At 33.2% G+C, this 15,816-nt stretch overlaps 2 protein-coding genes across 2 annotated transcripts; one reads left to right on the top strand and one right to left on the bottom strand.

Moving 5' to 3' along the window:
• Window positions 1–2,931: 2,931 nt before the first annotated feature.
• Window positions 2,932–4,998, top strand: LOC107605404 (PPPDE thiol peptidase family protein). Its single transcript, XM_016307279.3, has 3 exons — window positions 2,932–3,528; window positions 3,817–4,104; window positions 4,481–4,998. Exons 1-3 carry the CDS (start codon window positions 3,390–3,392, stop codon window positions 4,690–4,692), a joined length of 639 nt encoding a protein of 212 aa, XP_016162765.1. The 5' UTR covers window positions 2,932–3,389; the 3' UTR covers window positions 4,693–4,998.
• A 5,938-nt stretch (window positions 4,999–10,936) lies between these two features.
• On the bottom strand, window positions 10,937–12,656 carry LOC107605403 (uncharacterized). Its single transcript, XM_016307278.3, has 2 exons — window positions 11,799–12,656; window positions 10,937–11,696 (listed from the first exon to the last, which is right to left on the bottom strand). Exons 1-2 carry the CDS (start codon window positions 12,421–12,423, stop codon window positions 11,233–11,235), a joined length of 1,089 nt encoding a protein of 362 aa, XP_016162764.1. The 5' UTR covers window positions 12,424–12,656; the 3' UTR covers window positions 10,937–11,232.
• Window positions 12,657–15,816: the final 3,160 nt, after the last annotated feature.

Below are 15,816 nucleotides of genomic sequence, written 5' to 3'. Positions count from 1 at the left end.
AATATTTAAAAAACGTGACCTATTATATATAAAAAAAAGTGTTAATTTAAAAAGAAAAAAGATATATGACTTTTTTGAATCTCATAAGATAAGTTTGAACCATAAATTGTGCAAAGGTCTTTTTTTTCGTGACCATTCTCTATCACCTTGTTTCTCTTGAGCAAGCTGGACCATGTTTCATTTAATTTTCTTGCATGTCTACTGTGCTCCAACATCTTTGAGTCAAAGAATGCATGAAATCAACGTCCTGTTTGAGCATGTCTCTCATTCTGCTCTACCATGTTTTAGATAATATAGCTATAAGGTAAATTGAGAAATAATAAGGTGCTAGTCCAAAATATTAGCTAAAATTAATAAAAAGTATTAGTCCTTAATATACCTCTAGAGTTAAACTTTAAAATGGTTCTTCAGATTGATTGTTTGTACTGAAAAAATTTTTTAAATCTTAATTGTACCATAAATATTTTTGAGATTAAAAAATTTTATTCCACTACATTAGTCCCTTACTCGTAAATATTTGATCAAAGATAAATAATATAATTTCCCTCAAGTTACAAGCAACGTAATTAACTAATTAATATTACATGCATGTGTAGGCCTATGCTGCCTCTAAACAATATATTTGGACTATGCTTTTATTAACGAAAAATATTAGAAGGTTATTAAAATTTATTATTTTTAGTCATTAGTTTTTTTTTTTTTATCAAAGATAGGAGACTCGAACCCGCAACCTCTTAATTGAGTATGGAGAGATTATGCTATTTGAGCTATAACTCATTGGCAGTCATTAGTTAATTATTAATGTTTAAAAATATAAAATAAAATATGTTATTAGATTAATAGATTAATAAAATTAAATTAAAAAATTAAATTAATAACTAAATAAAAACAAAAAATAATAAATTCCCACTACCTCTCCTTAGTATTTTTCTTTTCTTTATTAATTAAGTTGGTCATAAGCACAGAAAATTCATGCCGAATTTAAAAGCATGCGTCGTCTAACACGGCAAAGTTAAATTCTTAAGTGTGGACTTTTTAGTTTCTTTGAACTTTTTTTAATTAGGTATATTAATTTGAAGCTGAAAAGTAAAAAAAAAAAATTCAATAAATTGTATTAAAAATCCTGTGATAAATTTTAACCATGAAAGAGTTACTTAAAATTCAAGTACATTTATTTTTATGTAAAATTAATAGTCGAAAATTATTAACCGCACATCTGCACATGATGACAACTATACGTGAGTCTTCATCTTAAATAAAAACTAATTTAAAATGATGGGAATACATTTTTTCAATTTTTTTTTAACAATTAAAAAAATAAAATGTGATATCTAACTCTTCAATACTTTTTTTTATGTTTTCTCTTGATTCTATTTATAAAATTAAGGGATAAGTATTGTTTTGGTCCCTAACATTGAGGGTCAAAATCGAAATCATCCCCAACGTGATTTTTTTATATATTAAAATCGTCATTTTTTTTAAAAAATAATTTTATTCTTAAACTACCCCTATTTTAATATTAAAAAAAAAAAAGAACGCGGTGTGAGCGAGGGGAGGAAAAGGATACACGAAGGGGGGAGAGGAGGGAAAGGGGAAAGTGGAAAGGAAGAGCGGGAAGGGGAGGGGGGAGGGGGGAGGGGGAGAAGAAAAGAGGGAAAGGAGATGCGTCAGCGCTGTTAGGGCTCGTTACTGCCGTCGCGTCGTCATTGGGAGACCACGCTGCTGAGCCGTCGCTGCCGATTCGTCCACAAGCTGCCGTCGGAGAAGCGCCGATGGTTCTACTTCGGCTTCTGCATCTGCTTCTTCTTCTAAATCTGCTTCTTCTTCTGCTTCGGCTTCTGCATCTGCTTCTTCTTCTTGCTTCACCTTCTGCTCCTTGCTTTGACTTCTGCTTTTTGCTTCTGCTTGAGTTTCTGCTTCTACTTCTGTGACTGCTTCTGCTTCTGCTTCTTCTTCTTGTTTTGACTTCTGCTCCTTGTTTTGTCCTCTGTTTTCTGCTTCTACTTGAGTTTATGCTTCTATTTCTTCTGCTCCTGTGACTGCTTCTACTTCTACTTTTAATTCTGATTTTGATTTGTTGTTTTTTGATTTTATTGTTGTTGTGTGTTGATTTGGTTGTTGAATTTGTTGAATTTCTGATTCCTTGATTTGTTGAATTTGTGTTGATTTCATTGATGTTATTTTTTGTGCTGGAGGTAAAGGTGTTGGTGGTGATAGAGGTAAAGGTGCTGGTGGTGGTAGAGGGTATTTTTGTTCGGAAAATATTAAAAGGACGGTTTTAATACGAAAAAAAACATTAAGGATGATTCTAAACAAAAAATTACGTTGGAAATGGTTTCGATTCTGACCCTCAACGTTATGGACCAAAATAATACTTATCCCTAAAATTAATAGTGAAAAATCACACTTTATTCCTTTAATTATTAAAAAAATTATAAAGATCTATTTCCGTTTAATTAATACTATGAATAAAAACTTTTAGTTTTTTATTTTAATAAATATATAATAAATACATTAAAAATTTAATTTTTCAATTAACATATCGTAACTAAACCCTTGAAAAACATTGTTTCTACTTTCTACATAGCAATATTTTGTGGTTATCAAAACTATTAAAAATGTAAAATAATATTGGTGGAATAAGGTAAAATGAAACAATTATTATTATTTATTTATTTTTTTTAGTCTTTCCAAACCATTCAATTTCCTTTATTTCCGGTACATGTATTTTCCTTGACAATTTTGATGAAAGTCAAAATTATTTATTTCCTTGACTAATTTTGTCCATGCACCACAGCACAGCACCAACAAATACAATTGTCCTCACAAAAAAATAAAAAGTGGGAATACAAATATGATAAATAAGAATAAATACAAATCTAATTCAAATCAATTCAATATATCCAGATAGACATCATAATAATATATACCACTATAATAGAAATACTATAAAAAAAATAAATATAAATAAGCAATAAAAGGAAAAGTGAAAGGTGGGGAAACAAAAGCATACACACTAACATAAGATTCTCCTTCTTCATCATCCCTTGCTCCGAAAGCGAAGGGAGAAAAATGTAAAAAGAAAAGAAAAGAAAAGAAAGACAGAAAGCATGTTATGGGAAGCAGAAGAAGAAGGAAGAAGAATCTCTGAAAAAGTTCCTCAGAGAAAAATTTCAAGGGTTCTTCTTCCATTTTCCCCTTATCTTTTTGGGGTTCCCATTATACCCTTGAATGTTCTCTAAATTCTCCCTTTCAACCCTCTTAACCGTTACGTTACGCACATCCCCATAAAACCCATAACAACCTTAACCGTTAACCGTAACTAATTCCGTTTCAACGAGAAAATAATAATAATAATAAACAAAAATCAAATTAATATATTTTACAAAATGTTGTGCACTAAACTTCAATCGTCTCAACGGAAGAAAAAACCCGGTTTTCCAGTTTACCTTAATGTCTATGATCTTACGCCCATTAACGGTTATGCTTATTGGCTTGGCCTTGGAGTTTACCATTCTGGTGTTCAAGGTAACTTTTTTTTTCTTTTTTTGTGTTATTCAGAATTGTAATGTATTGTGTCAATTAAAGTATAGTTTTAATTTGAGAATCTGGGATCTCATTACAGATCCATGTGCTTTTTATAGTTTATGGTGAAAATGAAAATGAATGCTTATTTTATTGAATTCTGATGTGAGTGTTATAGTTTGAGCGAAAAGAATTGAATGAGTGATCTTAGAGATGATTAATTGTATTATGTATGTGATTATATGAGTAATTTTTTGGTTTGGTAGTTGACTAGATGAATTTTGATGTTAGTTCATGGTATTGAATATGGATTTGGAGCGCACGAACGAGACACGACGGGAATCTTTGAAGTGGAGCCTAGGCACTGTCCTGGATTCACTTTCAGGAAGTCAATTTTCATTGGAAACACAGACATGGGACCAAATGATGTGAGGTGTTTGATGGAGAAGCTAGCCCAAGAGTTTTCAGGGAACACCTATCATCTTATCCAGAAGAACTGCAACCACTTTTGCCAAGATCTTTGTCTCAAATTAACAGGACGCTCCATCCCTCGATGGATAAATCGTCTTGCTCGAATTGGTAATGTTTTATTTCTTGCATTTCAATTTATGCAATTTTATGGTTATGAATCATAAATGTTATGCTTTTGGTGAAGTTGATAGTTGAGAGTCGATAAAAGATTTGACAAGTTTGACTAAATTGTCATCTAACAGTTTTTAATTATCAAATTCACATGAAGGAAGTAAATTGCACCTGAATTTTCATGTATGCTTTTCAGATTATTCTTTGGTTTTCATAGTAACTTCAAATTCTTGTATCTCTAAATCACTCATTGTTTCTCTTATGCTGCATTTTCTGGATTTAATGTGTACTTTTGGTGTTACATATGTTTTTTTTTAAAGAGGGGGAAAGTTATGATAATGTCTAATGGTTTAAATGTTGTTTTGAATTGAAGGTTTTCTCTGCAACTGTGTTCTGCCGCCAAGCCTAAACGACACAAGAATCAATCCGCAGGAAGCAGAAAAGAAGAAAATGAGAACTCAATCCTGCAGGTTTGAGCCGGCTTTGTCCTCTCCTCCTTCGGTGTCTCGTGGCCATAGACATAGCCTTACTGCTCCTGGGTCTTTAGTAAACGATTCGCCAATGGCAACGGTTAAGGTAAAGTAAAAGACTTCAGACAGAACAGGAATCACGCTCTGGAAATTGTAGGCTATTAGAATTTTTATGTGAGCAACCAAATATGGGAAAGGAAGCAATTTTCTCTGTTTTCTCCCATATGTTCTGTTTTCCTGTATAAAAAAATGGCATGGAATGGTTGCTTCGTTAATGTGCATTTAGAAATGCTCAATGCTTACATTAATTATTCTTCTGAGTCTTGATTAATAGGGTTAATGTGTGTACATTGTTAGGAGGATAATGTACATTTTGCTCAAGTGAAAATATAATGCAAAAGAGATGTAACAGATTCAAATATCTCAACATTGTGCTTTTCTGGATCAAATTGGAGTTCCAATTATCTTGAAGGATCCTTCTTTTCAACTCTTCTTATCATGAAAGGTTAAAAGAACAACAAATTAGCTTGATTAGCATGATTGTTCATAGCTTCTTTACTTTTTTGGATGAGTCCAACATAGGCCTTGAACCTATGAGTAGTTTATTATATATTTAATAAGATATGTTATAACTATTAGATTAAACATATCAATAATTATATATCTGATTGCACTTCAACTTTTGGACGAAATTTCGTTAGATAGGCACAGATCATAGACAGACAGCCTTGCTACAACTGCAAGCTAAGGTTGTTGCTTCATAATTTGAAGGTCACATATTTTAATCCTAAAATATTTTCTCCCCATGTGTGTGTGTGTGTGGGAGACAAAGTTATTCATTTATAGTTGTAAAGCCATTTAGATCACCAAATAATTCATGAGACGAAACTACCCTTAATTAAATTCAATATCAAATGAACAACGTCACTAATTATTAAAACAAGTTTAATTTGTCTGAAAAAGTTTCGTTTATAAGAGTAGCCAACGCAATGTGTTGTGTATACACCTCAAATTTTGTTTACTTCTCGGTTGTATCTTAGCTTGTACCACACTCGTAAAGGATAAGCAACTTCCTATCCTATGATCCATTTTTGTTTCTCGTGCTTTGAACTTTGCATGATGCAACGTCACGTGAAAGCATAATATAATAGCTATATTTACTCACTTCTACTTAATTCTTGAAGGGAAAGTATAAGGAGCCAATGAAATATTTGTACGGAGGATTAGAGAGTATTAGAGATATAATCATTAGTGTTACCTTTTGCCATCAGTTGAAACTTTTAAGATGAGTGGTATCATGATATGGTATTAGAGCTCTAGATCCGAAAGATTAAGAGTTCAATCCTTGGTGAACCCCAAAATTAATTTAAATTTTTGGAAAGATGTTTATTATCTCTAATACTCAGATTGTTATTCTAGATAGTATGAGAGATGTTCATTTTATAACTCCATTAGCTCCCTAACATAACTCAATTCTTTAATAGTTTGTAAGTCGTTCAATATTTTCATTGGCATGTGCCATTTTGTCTCGATGTATTTGGTGTAACCGTGTAAGTTTGAGTATTAGAATGGAGATCACTCTAAAATCTAAAAATAATAATTAAGGTAAATTAAATGTGATCATAATATATTAATATAATATTTTTCAAGTGTTAGGGTTTTCGTATCCCACCTTATGTATGCCGCAATTTGTTAACCAACGACAGGCACCTAGACACCTAATTAAATGGAGTTTAAATTTGTCATAGATTAGTTTTTATTCTGTCGGACTGAAGTTTTTATTCTGTCGAACTCAAAAATGTGGTGAGAAACCAAAATATTATGTTTTGCTGCTTATATGACTATTCTTTGTGAGTTGCAGAAAGAATTTACATGAGTGTTAAATTACTCATAGTAATAAAAGAAACTTAAACATGCTATAATTAGTAATAAAAACCATGCAAGAATTGAACATGAATAATGTAGAACTTGTATTAAAATATGCATATATGCATGAAAATAGCAGAAATATAACACTGGAAAGAGCATAGTAAATGGCAAAATGATAAATTGTAGGAATTCAAAGACAATAGAAATAATAAGGTGTAGAACCATAAATGACAAAAATTAAACTAAGATCCAAATACTTAAATTCATTTGCAATTCATCTTTTCCTTTAAAAATTTTCGGAGTGCATGTGCATTGTAACACAATAGAAGCCTCATTGGCTTCAGAATTCTTATCCTATTTATATACAGAATTTTCTATAATAAAAAAAGAAAAAGTTTAGGGACTAGCAACTTTTGTATTTTCTGGCCAGCACTTAACCATCAAAACAGAAGTGAGTGATCTCTCACCATTAGATGTAATCTCACATCATTAAAAACACTATTGATGGTCAATTGATGGTTACAAAACATCAAAATTGTTAACCCCCTAGAAAATTGAGCTCGGATTTCAAATTTCTCCACGTCTTCTTACATTTTCGCCTGAACTATTATGAGAACTCCCTTAAAATGCAAAATAATTTCTCCCTTTCAACCCCATTTTATTATCATGTCTGTCTACCCTTTATCCAAAATTTGGAATAACGAACATATTGATGTTGATATTGATATTGGAGAAAAGGATAAATAGGTTCCTGACCTTTTGCCTCGCGGACATTTTTATTCCTGACCATTGAAAAATATTTTTAAGTCCTGACCTTCACAAAACTTGGACGGATCAGTCCCTGACGGAGGCATTTGGACGGATCAGTCCCTGACGGAGGCATTTGGACGGAGGGACTGATCCGTCCAAATTTTGTGAAGGTCAGTGACTTAAAAGTATTTTTCAATGATCAGAGACAAAAATGTCCGCGGAACAAAAGGTCAGGGACCTATTTGTCCTTTTATATTGAAAAACATTTTTCATAAACAAAACATTAATATTAGGTACATGCTGAGTACAGAAGCATGCAAGGCAAGGTCCTTGAACAGAATTTTATTATATTTTTGCTGTTGTAAAGAAAGTAGCTAGAGATTGCAAGAATCAGTCAGAATTGTTCACTCACATAAATACTTTAATAACAATACAATATAATTTTAATATATAATTTTCTTTTAATAATAATATAATAATATATTTAAAATAAATTCTAGCGACAAATTTTAACTATCATTTTGTAATTTGACTAATTTTGACTTTTTAAATTTGATTCAATTTTGGCTTTTATATAATTTTCTTACTCTTATCAATATTGATGAATTCATTTTATGCTTCTCTTATACATTTAGATATGAATTGTCATCATGTCATATATATTAAAGCTTCTATATTTTTTAACAATCTCTAGTGATTATAATTCAAGTTGAATTCTTCAATTTGGTTACTATCAATTGATAAGCTTAATTTAATTTTCAATACAGATATAATTTTTATCTAACTTTTTTTATTAGTTTAAATTTTTAAAAAATGTAATTTTATGATATAATATCGGAATTTTTATGACCAAAAAATTTAAAATTTAATCATTATTATTCTCAAAAGAAAAAAAATTGCATAAAGAAAAAAAAAAAGAAGTCTATGTAAAAAATTTAAACAAACTTCAAATAAAAAAATTATTATTTAAAATTCATGTTAGAGATATAAATATTTTTATGTTTTTTTCTATTCATTTAAGTTCTTGAAAGAAATAATTTTATGACAATTAAATATTTTTCTACTTGAATTTTGTTTCGGTCAATTAATTCTTAGAGCAATTACGATTTCTTTTTGTGGATTTGATCTAAGATTTGCATGCACTTGTGATAATTTTTTTTATGTTGCTTCGCTAGAATTGGAACGTTTAGAAGGTAAGTATTAGATATATAATTATTAATATTATATTTTTCTATTAATTTAATTTTTTAAAATGAGTAATTTCATGATATAATTTTAGAATTTTATATCTAAAAGATTTTGAGTTCGATCTTTGGTAGCATAAAAGTTTTTTTTTTTAAAAAAACGAACATGAATAAAAGATTTTATAAAACATCTATTACGACATCCAATCTTAATTAGGTGAGATTGTTTTCTAAATTTTATTTGGTCCAAAATAAGTATACATTAAGATGAAAACTCAGGTGCAGTCGACTTCACGTGAAGTTTATAGCTGAGAGTCGTTAGATTAAAATTTTGTCAAATCAGCCAAATCATCTAACGATTTTCAATTATCAACTTCACGTGAAGTTGACTGTACGTGAGTTTCCACCGTACATTAAATAAAAGAAGGAAATAATTAGGAGAAGAGCGAAAATAATACACTATAAAAAGTTCCATATCCATATAAACTTTTCTCTTAAACAATCATTGACCTGATGACCTTAGTCCATCGACTCTTCAAAATAAATATCTAGTAATGATTCTAATCAGTTCGTCACAATACTACTCTAAGACAACAGTATGAAAACAAACTAAAAAAACTTGGCCACCCCTTTTTCCTTTACAATCACATATGATATGAGATCAGACTTATTTGTTCCAATAATTTTGTTTCAATTAACTTCAACATTTTGTAAGAAAAGCTTTTAAAAAATGTGAAAATCTGGATGTAGTCAACTTCACGTGAAGTTGATAACTAAAAATCGTTAGATGAAATTTTAGTCAAATCAATCAAATTATTTAACGATAATAATGGTACATGTCTCTTCATGTTATAAATGATGTACATACAGATCAGATAGTACATACATACAGCTCCCTCCAAAATTACACATTACACCCGATCGCAATAAAGAATTCTATGTAACAAATAATAATAATAATAATAATAATAATAATAATAATAATAATAATAATAATAATAATAATAATAATAAAATGCTTGGCACCAATATAAATTTGCTAACACAAGGTGATTACTATTTATTTAATCAAAATAGTTTTAAAAATTAAAAAAAATAAAAATAATTTTAATATTTAATAATTATTTCAGATATATCCCTAGATGTTGACAATAAGTAATGTGATCATTTTATACTTAGGATTATTATATCAGCATTTTCGTTAATGACGTTAACTCCACGATATAATTAAAACATATTTAAAATATTAGTTGAAAAATTAAAATAAATTAAATATTAGGAAATTTTTAAAAGTTTTTTTATAAAATTTCAGTACAAAATACATACTTGTTTTAAGGAAATTAGTAGTTAATTAATTCTACTAAACAAATCACATTTATTACAAATTAGCATAATCTTACAAAATAATCAAAATATTAAATAAATCAATTTTCTATTTTGTTAAAAAGTTAAAAAAATAAATTCTAATTAAAATCAGCTTTCAACATTAAAAAAAAAAAAGAAACAGAGGAAAAAAGGTTATAAAATAAAAAATGCACCATTATTGTGATTTCTGACGATGTAGCAAAATGACAAGAAATATATAGATTATGTTCATTACTTCATTTCATTGACTAAAAATTAAATGCTTCAGTCAGCCCAAATAAATATCTCTGGAAGCTAAGGTATTTATTTCTTTTCTTCTACGTTGTTCACAACATTGACCATGGAAACATTATCTTAAAAAAAAAAATTATGTGGACCAAATTAAGCCCACTGGTATAGTACAACCTACAAACAACCGACCCGTTAGGCAAAGCAACTACGAATTGCATGTTGCCCCTTTGGCCACATCAAATTTTCTCTGTAGCCAATCAAGCACACACTTTAATTGTGTTCCCTCATCCTTCCAACCTAATCAAGATTGTCAAAAGAAAAAAAAAAATTCACATCTTATTATGACAATTTAATTAATTCGGTTTAAAAAATTGCAATTATATCTCCTAAAATTTTCTATTTTCAGAACTCAAATTTGATATATCATGTATCACTACTAAAACCAATGAACTTTTTGCATTAGTCATCAAGATATCAAGCAAGGTCTTAATTTGTGTTTTCTCAACCTTCCACATGTCACTAGAACTTTTTTTTCTTCATCAAGGATGTGACAAATTCACATATTGTCTCTTTCAAGATGAGTTTTTTTTTCTTCGATTTTTTACAATTCTAAAGACGAACTTACTTACTAATTGACTAAGTATGTGTTGATCATCAAAATCGCCATTTAAAAATTAGTAAATACGTTTTTTATTTTCTATTTTCTTTTTTTTTTCTATTTTTGTTGAAAATGACAGCATCAATATCTTATGATGTTAACTAATGTTAACAATTTGAATGAATTGGACTTAACAATTGAATATTAATTGGACTATTCAACCAACCTTATTGTAATTAGTAACCATTTATCCTCATGCGAAGTTGCAAACGAAGCTTAATTAGCTACCAAATGAAAAATTCTATCAAGCTCTCATTCACTCATTTCATCGAACACTTAAAACGCACACTGCCTAACAACACGCATAATTTCCCTCAGCAATTCATTTCATGTAAAATTTCACTAATTTGTGCAAAAGAAAAATTACAATTTACATATGCTGATCTAAAAAAAGAAAATTAAAGTACATAAGATCAATATAAAATAATACATGATCTCTGTAGAACGAATGGGTCAACGTAAAAATCTATATCCTAACCATCTCTAAACTTGTGTTAGTAAACAGTAATAGAATTAAAGAAAATCCAATAAGTAATTTGCTCAATGAAATGCAAGAAGAAAGAAGGAGGTGATTGAAACATACAGAAAGTAACGGCGATCAAATTCCAATTCTCCAAGCATGAACAAGAAGAGTTAATCCAACGGGACCAATCAACTCGCTCTCTTCTAGATTGGACCACTCCATGACGGAGGAGCTTCCGCCGAATGATCCCAGCGAAGACGACAACGAAAACGACGACGATGACAATAATAAACTCTTGCCAGTTTTCCCGCATTCCGAATCGTTCCAATAAGTCTCCCCGAAATCCTCGTCCTCCTCAAACTTGAACATAAACACGGCGTGACCATCATCACTTTTACCCAGATTGTTATAATAATAATTCTTATTCTTATTATTGTAGGAGTTGTTATAGTTGTTGTAGTAGTGTTGGTATTCCTCCTTTTTGAATAGCCAGTTATGAACGTCCCACGTGATTTGCACGTGACCACCTTCACCAATTTCCACTCTCTCGTTCCCCCTAAACTTCCACCTCAACCTCTTCACTTCCAAAACCTTCTCTCCTGTACAATTACGAATACAGTATTAAAATACATACAAAATTAGTGGTAAATAAATTTGAAAAGTAGGATTTGGATTTGGATTTGTCCATCGTAGCTCCTCACCGTCGAAACTAAACAGAAGCCTCGAGTTTTCGCTATCGTCGCCGCCGCCGCCGTGATATTCAACCTCCAACTCTCTCGTTCTTCCGGCGATCGTTGCCGACGTGGAGTAGACTCTGTTGGAGACACCGTTGGCGTCGACGTCGACGTACTCTTTCCTGGTGACGAGTACCTGGCGGTTCTCGGGATCACGTGCCTTGCACGTGGCGCATGCATCTTTGAGCGGTACATCTCCGACGAGGAGTGCGATGGAGTCGTCTAGCGTGAGGGCAAGGAGGTAATTAGACTCAGGCTCCGGACGGTTACCGAACCTGGCTTTGGAGAGGTTCCAGAAGATTCTTATGTTGTGAGAGAGAGATTTGTGCCCGCGCTTCTTGTTGCGGAAGGAGAAAGGGAAAGCGTTGATGCGGAGGTTGAAGGTGGGAGGGTTGAAAGGGTGGTGGTTGTGGAGATGGAGCTGGAGGGACCGGCCGAAGATGGACTGAGACCATGTCACGGTGACGGTGCCGGCGGCGGTTTGGTATGTGTAGCTGGTTTGCGTTGTCAAGAAGAGTTGCTGCCGCAGCGGTGGATGCGGCGGACAGTCGTCGGAAGTTTTTGAGAGGTGGAAGCATGAAAGGAAGGACATTATCTCTGGTTTTTGTTATTTGAAAAAAAAAAAATTGGAGATTTTGTTGAATATAAGGGTTTTTATTTTTTAAAATGTTTTATTATGGTTATTTTGGCATGGAAATTGAAGAGAAAAGAAGGAAGGAATGTGGTATTTGCTTTTTTTAATAGTGCCAGGGAAACCAGGAGAGAGAGAGAGACTTGTTAAAACATTAATACACTTTGACTCCTTTTGTGCATGTATGTATGTTTTAAGGGTCGTAATATAGTTTCAACTCTCAACAAATTAAAGATATTTTTTATTTTTATTATTAAAATATATAATATAAGTTAAATGAATTTAAATTTTTTAAATTTTAAATTTTTATTTGAGAGAATAAAATTTGATTTTTTATTTTTTATATTTTTTTAAGTATACTTTTATTATTTATTTTAATAATTATGATTTTTTTAACTTAAAAAATACTATTTTCTTATATATTAAAATTAGGGTAATTTTATCAATTAAATTATTTCACTCTCAATATTACGCAAATACATTGTTTCCAAATCCAATACGCAAATACATTGTTTCACGTATCTATAGAAACCGCTACTGACATTAGCGGTTTACAAGTGTACAGAAATCGCTACAATCAGCCGCGATTTACGTGCAATAGGGCTAAGTCATAAACCGCGGGTACCAGCCGCGGTTTACGTGGAATATGCATTGGTCATAAACCACTGCTACCAGCAGCGGTTGGTTTACGTGTGTTGGTGTGCGTGCGTAAACCGCTAGAGCCTATAGCGGTTTATGTGTAATTGGCTACCTATATAAACCGTGGTGGTAGCCGCGGATTATTCATTTGGAGGGGTTGTGACGTTTTTTAGAGAGAGAAAATTCTAGAGAGAGGTCAGAGCAAGTTGAGAGCGGGTCCGAGGTATCTCAGCAACGACTTCTGGCGAGTTATCATGGCAGACAGGACCTTGTACCGACTGAACGGTGTTGCGCATATTGCCGGTTCTATTGGTGACGAGGTTAGTTAATAATTATTTTTTTAAGGCTTAGTATTTGTTAGTTAGAAAAATTGTATGTAAGGTAGACGAACTAGAATTTATAGATTATTCCCTCTAGTTTGAAATTAGGCTTCGCATGCTAGGATGTTAGTTTAATCAATTTGGGTTAGTGTTTTGAATTTTTCTTGTTAAGTTATAAATATGACTAGTTAGCTGAATTTCAAATCCCTTCAATGAATGTTATTCTACATGTTGTTAGTTTAGTTTAGGGAAAGGGACAGTTGACGTTAGTGGTTTATTTTAGTTCGGTTAGTGTATTTGTATGATATGAAGTTTTTTATTTTAAAGCTTTATAATATTTTTATAATTCTAGCTGTTATTTATTCAAGTATGTGTGTTGTTATTTTTACTATCGTAATTAGTTTCTATAATTTGAAGCTTACATGTTTTTCGATGGCTTAGTTATATAGGGTTCATAGATTAATTTGTTTACCGGTTCATCATTTGTTGATGGTTTAAGATATTTGTTATTGTTAGATAGGGGAATTTTTTTATGGATAGGAGAATTTAATTGGACCTTGTATTTCTTTCATGTTTTGTGCAGCCCGCTAGGTGTATATACAGTGTGAGACGGCAACAGAATATGCCCATGCATGAAAGGATCATCCCGTATTTAGAGAGGGTTGGATTGTACCATTTGACCAGGCTAAACAGCCAATGGTTCTGGCTGGATGAGCCATTGGTTAGCGCGTTCGTTGAGAGGTGGCGTCCTGAGACGCACACGTTCCATATGCCTTTCGGAGAGTGCACAGTGACATTGCAAGACGTGGCATTTCAGCTAGGACTGCCTGTGGATGGGGAGGCTGTGAGTGGTTGCCTTGGTGAGTTTGAGAAATACATGGAGGGTGGCCAACCAGCTTGGGAGTGGTTTGAGGACCTATTCAGTGAGTGGCCTCCATCGAATAAGGTCAAGCAGATGACAGTACACTTTACATGGTTCCACGAGAGGTTTAGGGTGCTACCACCAGATGCGACCGAGGAGACTGTCCGCATCTACGCACGTGCCTACATCATGATGCTGTTATCGACTCAGTTATTTGGGGACAAGAGTGCGAACCGGGTACATATACGGTGGTTGCCATTTGTGGCAAATCTTGATGACATGGGGAGGTATAGCTGGGGGTCGGCCGCTTTGGCTTGGTTGTACTGATGCATGTGTCGGGTAGCGAACAGAAATGTGACTAACCTTGTGGGTCTCCTCCAGTTGCTGCAGAGTTGGATATTCTGGCGGTTTCCGACTTTGAGGCCGTCCGGGTTTGAGGTTTTCTCTTTCCCGCTGGCATCCAGGTATGAGTTATGTTTTTTTAATGCTTAAAAATTCCGAGGACGGTTTTTTATGTTTGTGTCTCATATGATTTACAATTAGGTGGTCTGCATACTTACCTCTGAACGATAGCAAGGACCAGAGGGTCATAAGCTATCGGCTTGCATTGGATCGCTTAACCGCTCGTGATGTAAGTATTATACTAGTTAGGGTTTCGTTTCTAGTTTGCTCTCTTGTTGTGACTAGATATATACTTGTTGTGGTAATGTCTGATGAGTTCTGAATTTTCAGATTGCATGGGAGCCCTACTCCGCGCTTGATGTACTTGCCGTGGTCCATCCGAGATACTTACAGAGGAGCATAGTCGCATATGGCGAGCGGTCACTACTTTGATATACTTTACGGTCATCGAGTGGCATCAGGTTGACAGGGTTGTTCCACAGCTGGGTGGAGTGCAGCATATCCCCGAGGATGCTTTGAACGTAGACTGGCTGCATGCTAAGGACGGGAGGGGTGGAGATAGGTGGTTTCCCCATTACTATTAGGGGGACTCTAGTGCAGCCTTGATGCCGTTATGTCTATCAGAGATCATGAGAATACCTTGCTGTGGAGTAACATGTCTTCTAAGATTAGATAGAAAGTATGACCAAGACTCTGCATTTTTCCCCTCCATGAGTGCAAATACAACAGGCAAAATATTCGAGTTACCATCATGAGCGATCGCCAACAACAATGTCCCGCCATACTTGCCATAGAGGTGTGTTCCGTCGATGCTTACGAGCGGCTTACAGTGGCGGAATGCCTCAATACATGGAGGAAATGTCCAAAACATGCGATAAAATTAGACTCTATCTTCATCAACTTGGTCACCCACTCTAACCGGGGAGGTCTTCAGCAGAGCAACGGAACCTTCCATGGTGCATGTGACCCCAAGGATCCATCGAGGCAGATCCGCATACGACTCCTCCCAATCGCCATATATTTGCGATACTGCCTTCTGTTTCGCCAACCACACCTTCCAATAACTAGGCCTGAATCCATATGTCGCCTCCGTTGCCTCTTGCAATACCTTAATCGACACCGACGCATCAG

This window comes from Arachis ipaensis, chromosome B6 (assembly GCF_059453495.1).
Source record: "Arachis ipaensis isolate K30076 ecotype BB chromosome B6, ASM5945349v1, whole genome shotgun sequence".
Lineage (NCBI taxonomy): Eukaryota > Viridiplantae > Streptophyta > Magnoliopsida > Fabales > Fabaceae > Arachis > Arachis ipaensis.
The sequence above is the reverse complement of the archived record's forward strand: the minus strand, read 5'-3'. Positions and strand labels throughout refer to the sequence as shown.

Excerpts from the sequence above, each read along its gene's own strand:
- LOC107605404 (XM_016307279.3), top strand. The coding sequence starts at position 3,390 with ATGTTGTGCACTAAACTTCAATCGTCTCAACGGAAGAAAAAACCCGGT. Across the intron at positions 3,529-3,816 it reads TTACCATTCTGGTGTTCAAG|TTCATGGTATTGAATATGGA; the intron begins GTAACTTTTTTT and ends TTTTGATGTTAG. Across the intron at positions 4,105-4,480 it reads AAATCGTCTTGCTCGAATTG|GTTTTCTCTGCAACTGTGTT; the intron begins GTAATGTTTTAT and ends TTTGAATTGAAG.
- LOC107605403 (XM_016307278.3), bottom strand. The coding sequence starts at position 12,423 with ATGTCCTTCCTTTCATGCTTCCACCTCTCAAAAACTTCCGACGACTGT. Across the intron at positions 11,697-11,798 it reads GCTTCTGTTTAGTTTCGACG|GAGAGAAGGTTTTGGAAGTG; the intron begins GTGAGGAGCTAC and ends GTAATTGTACAG.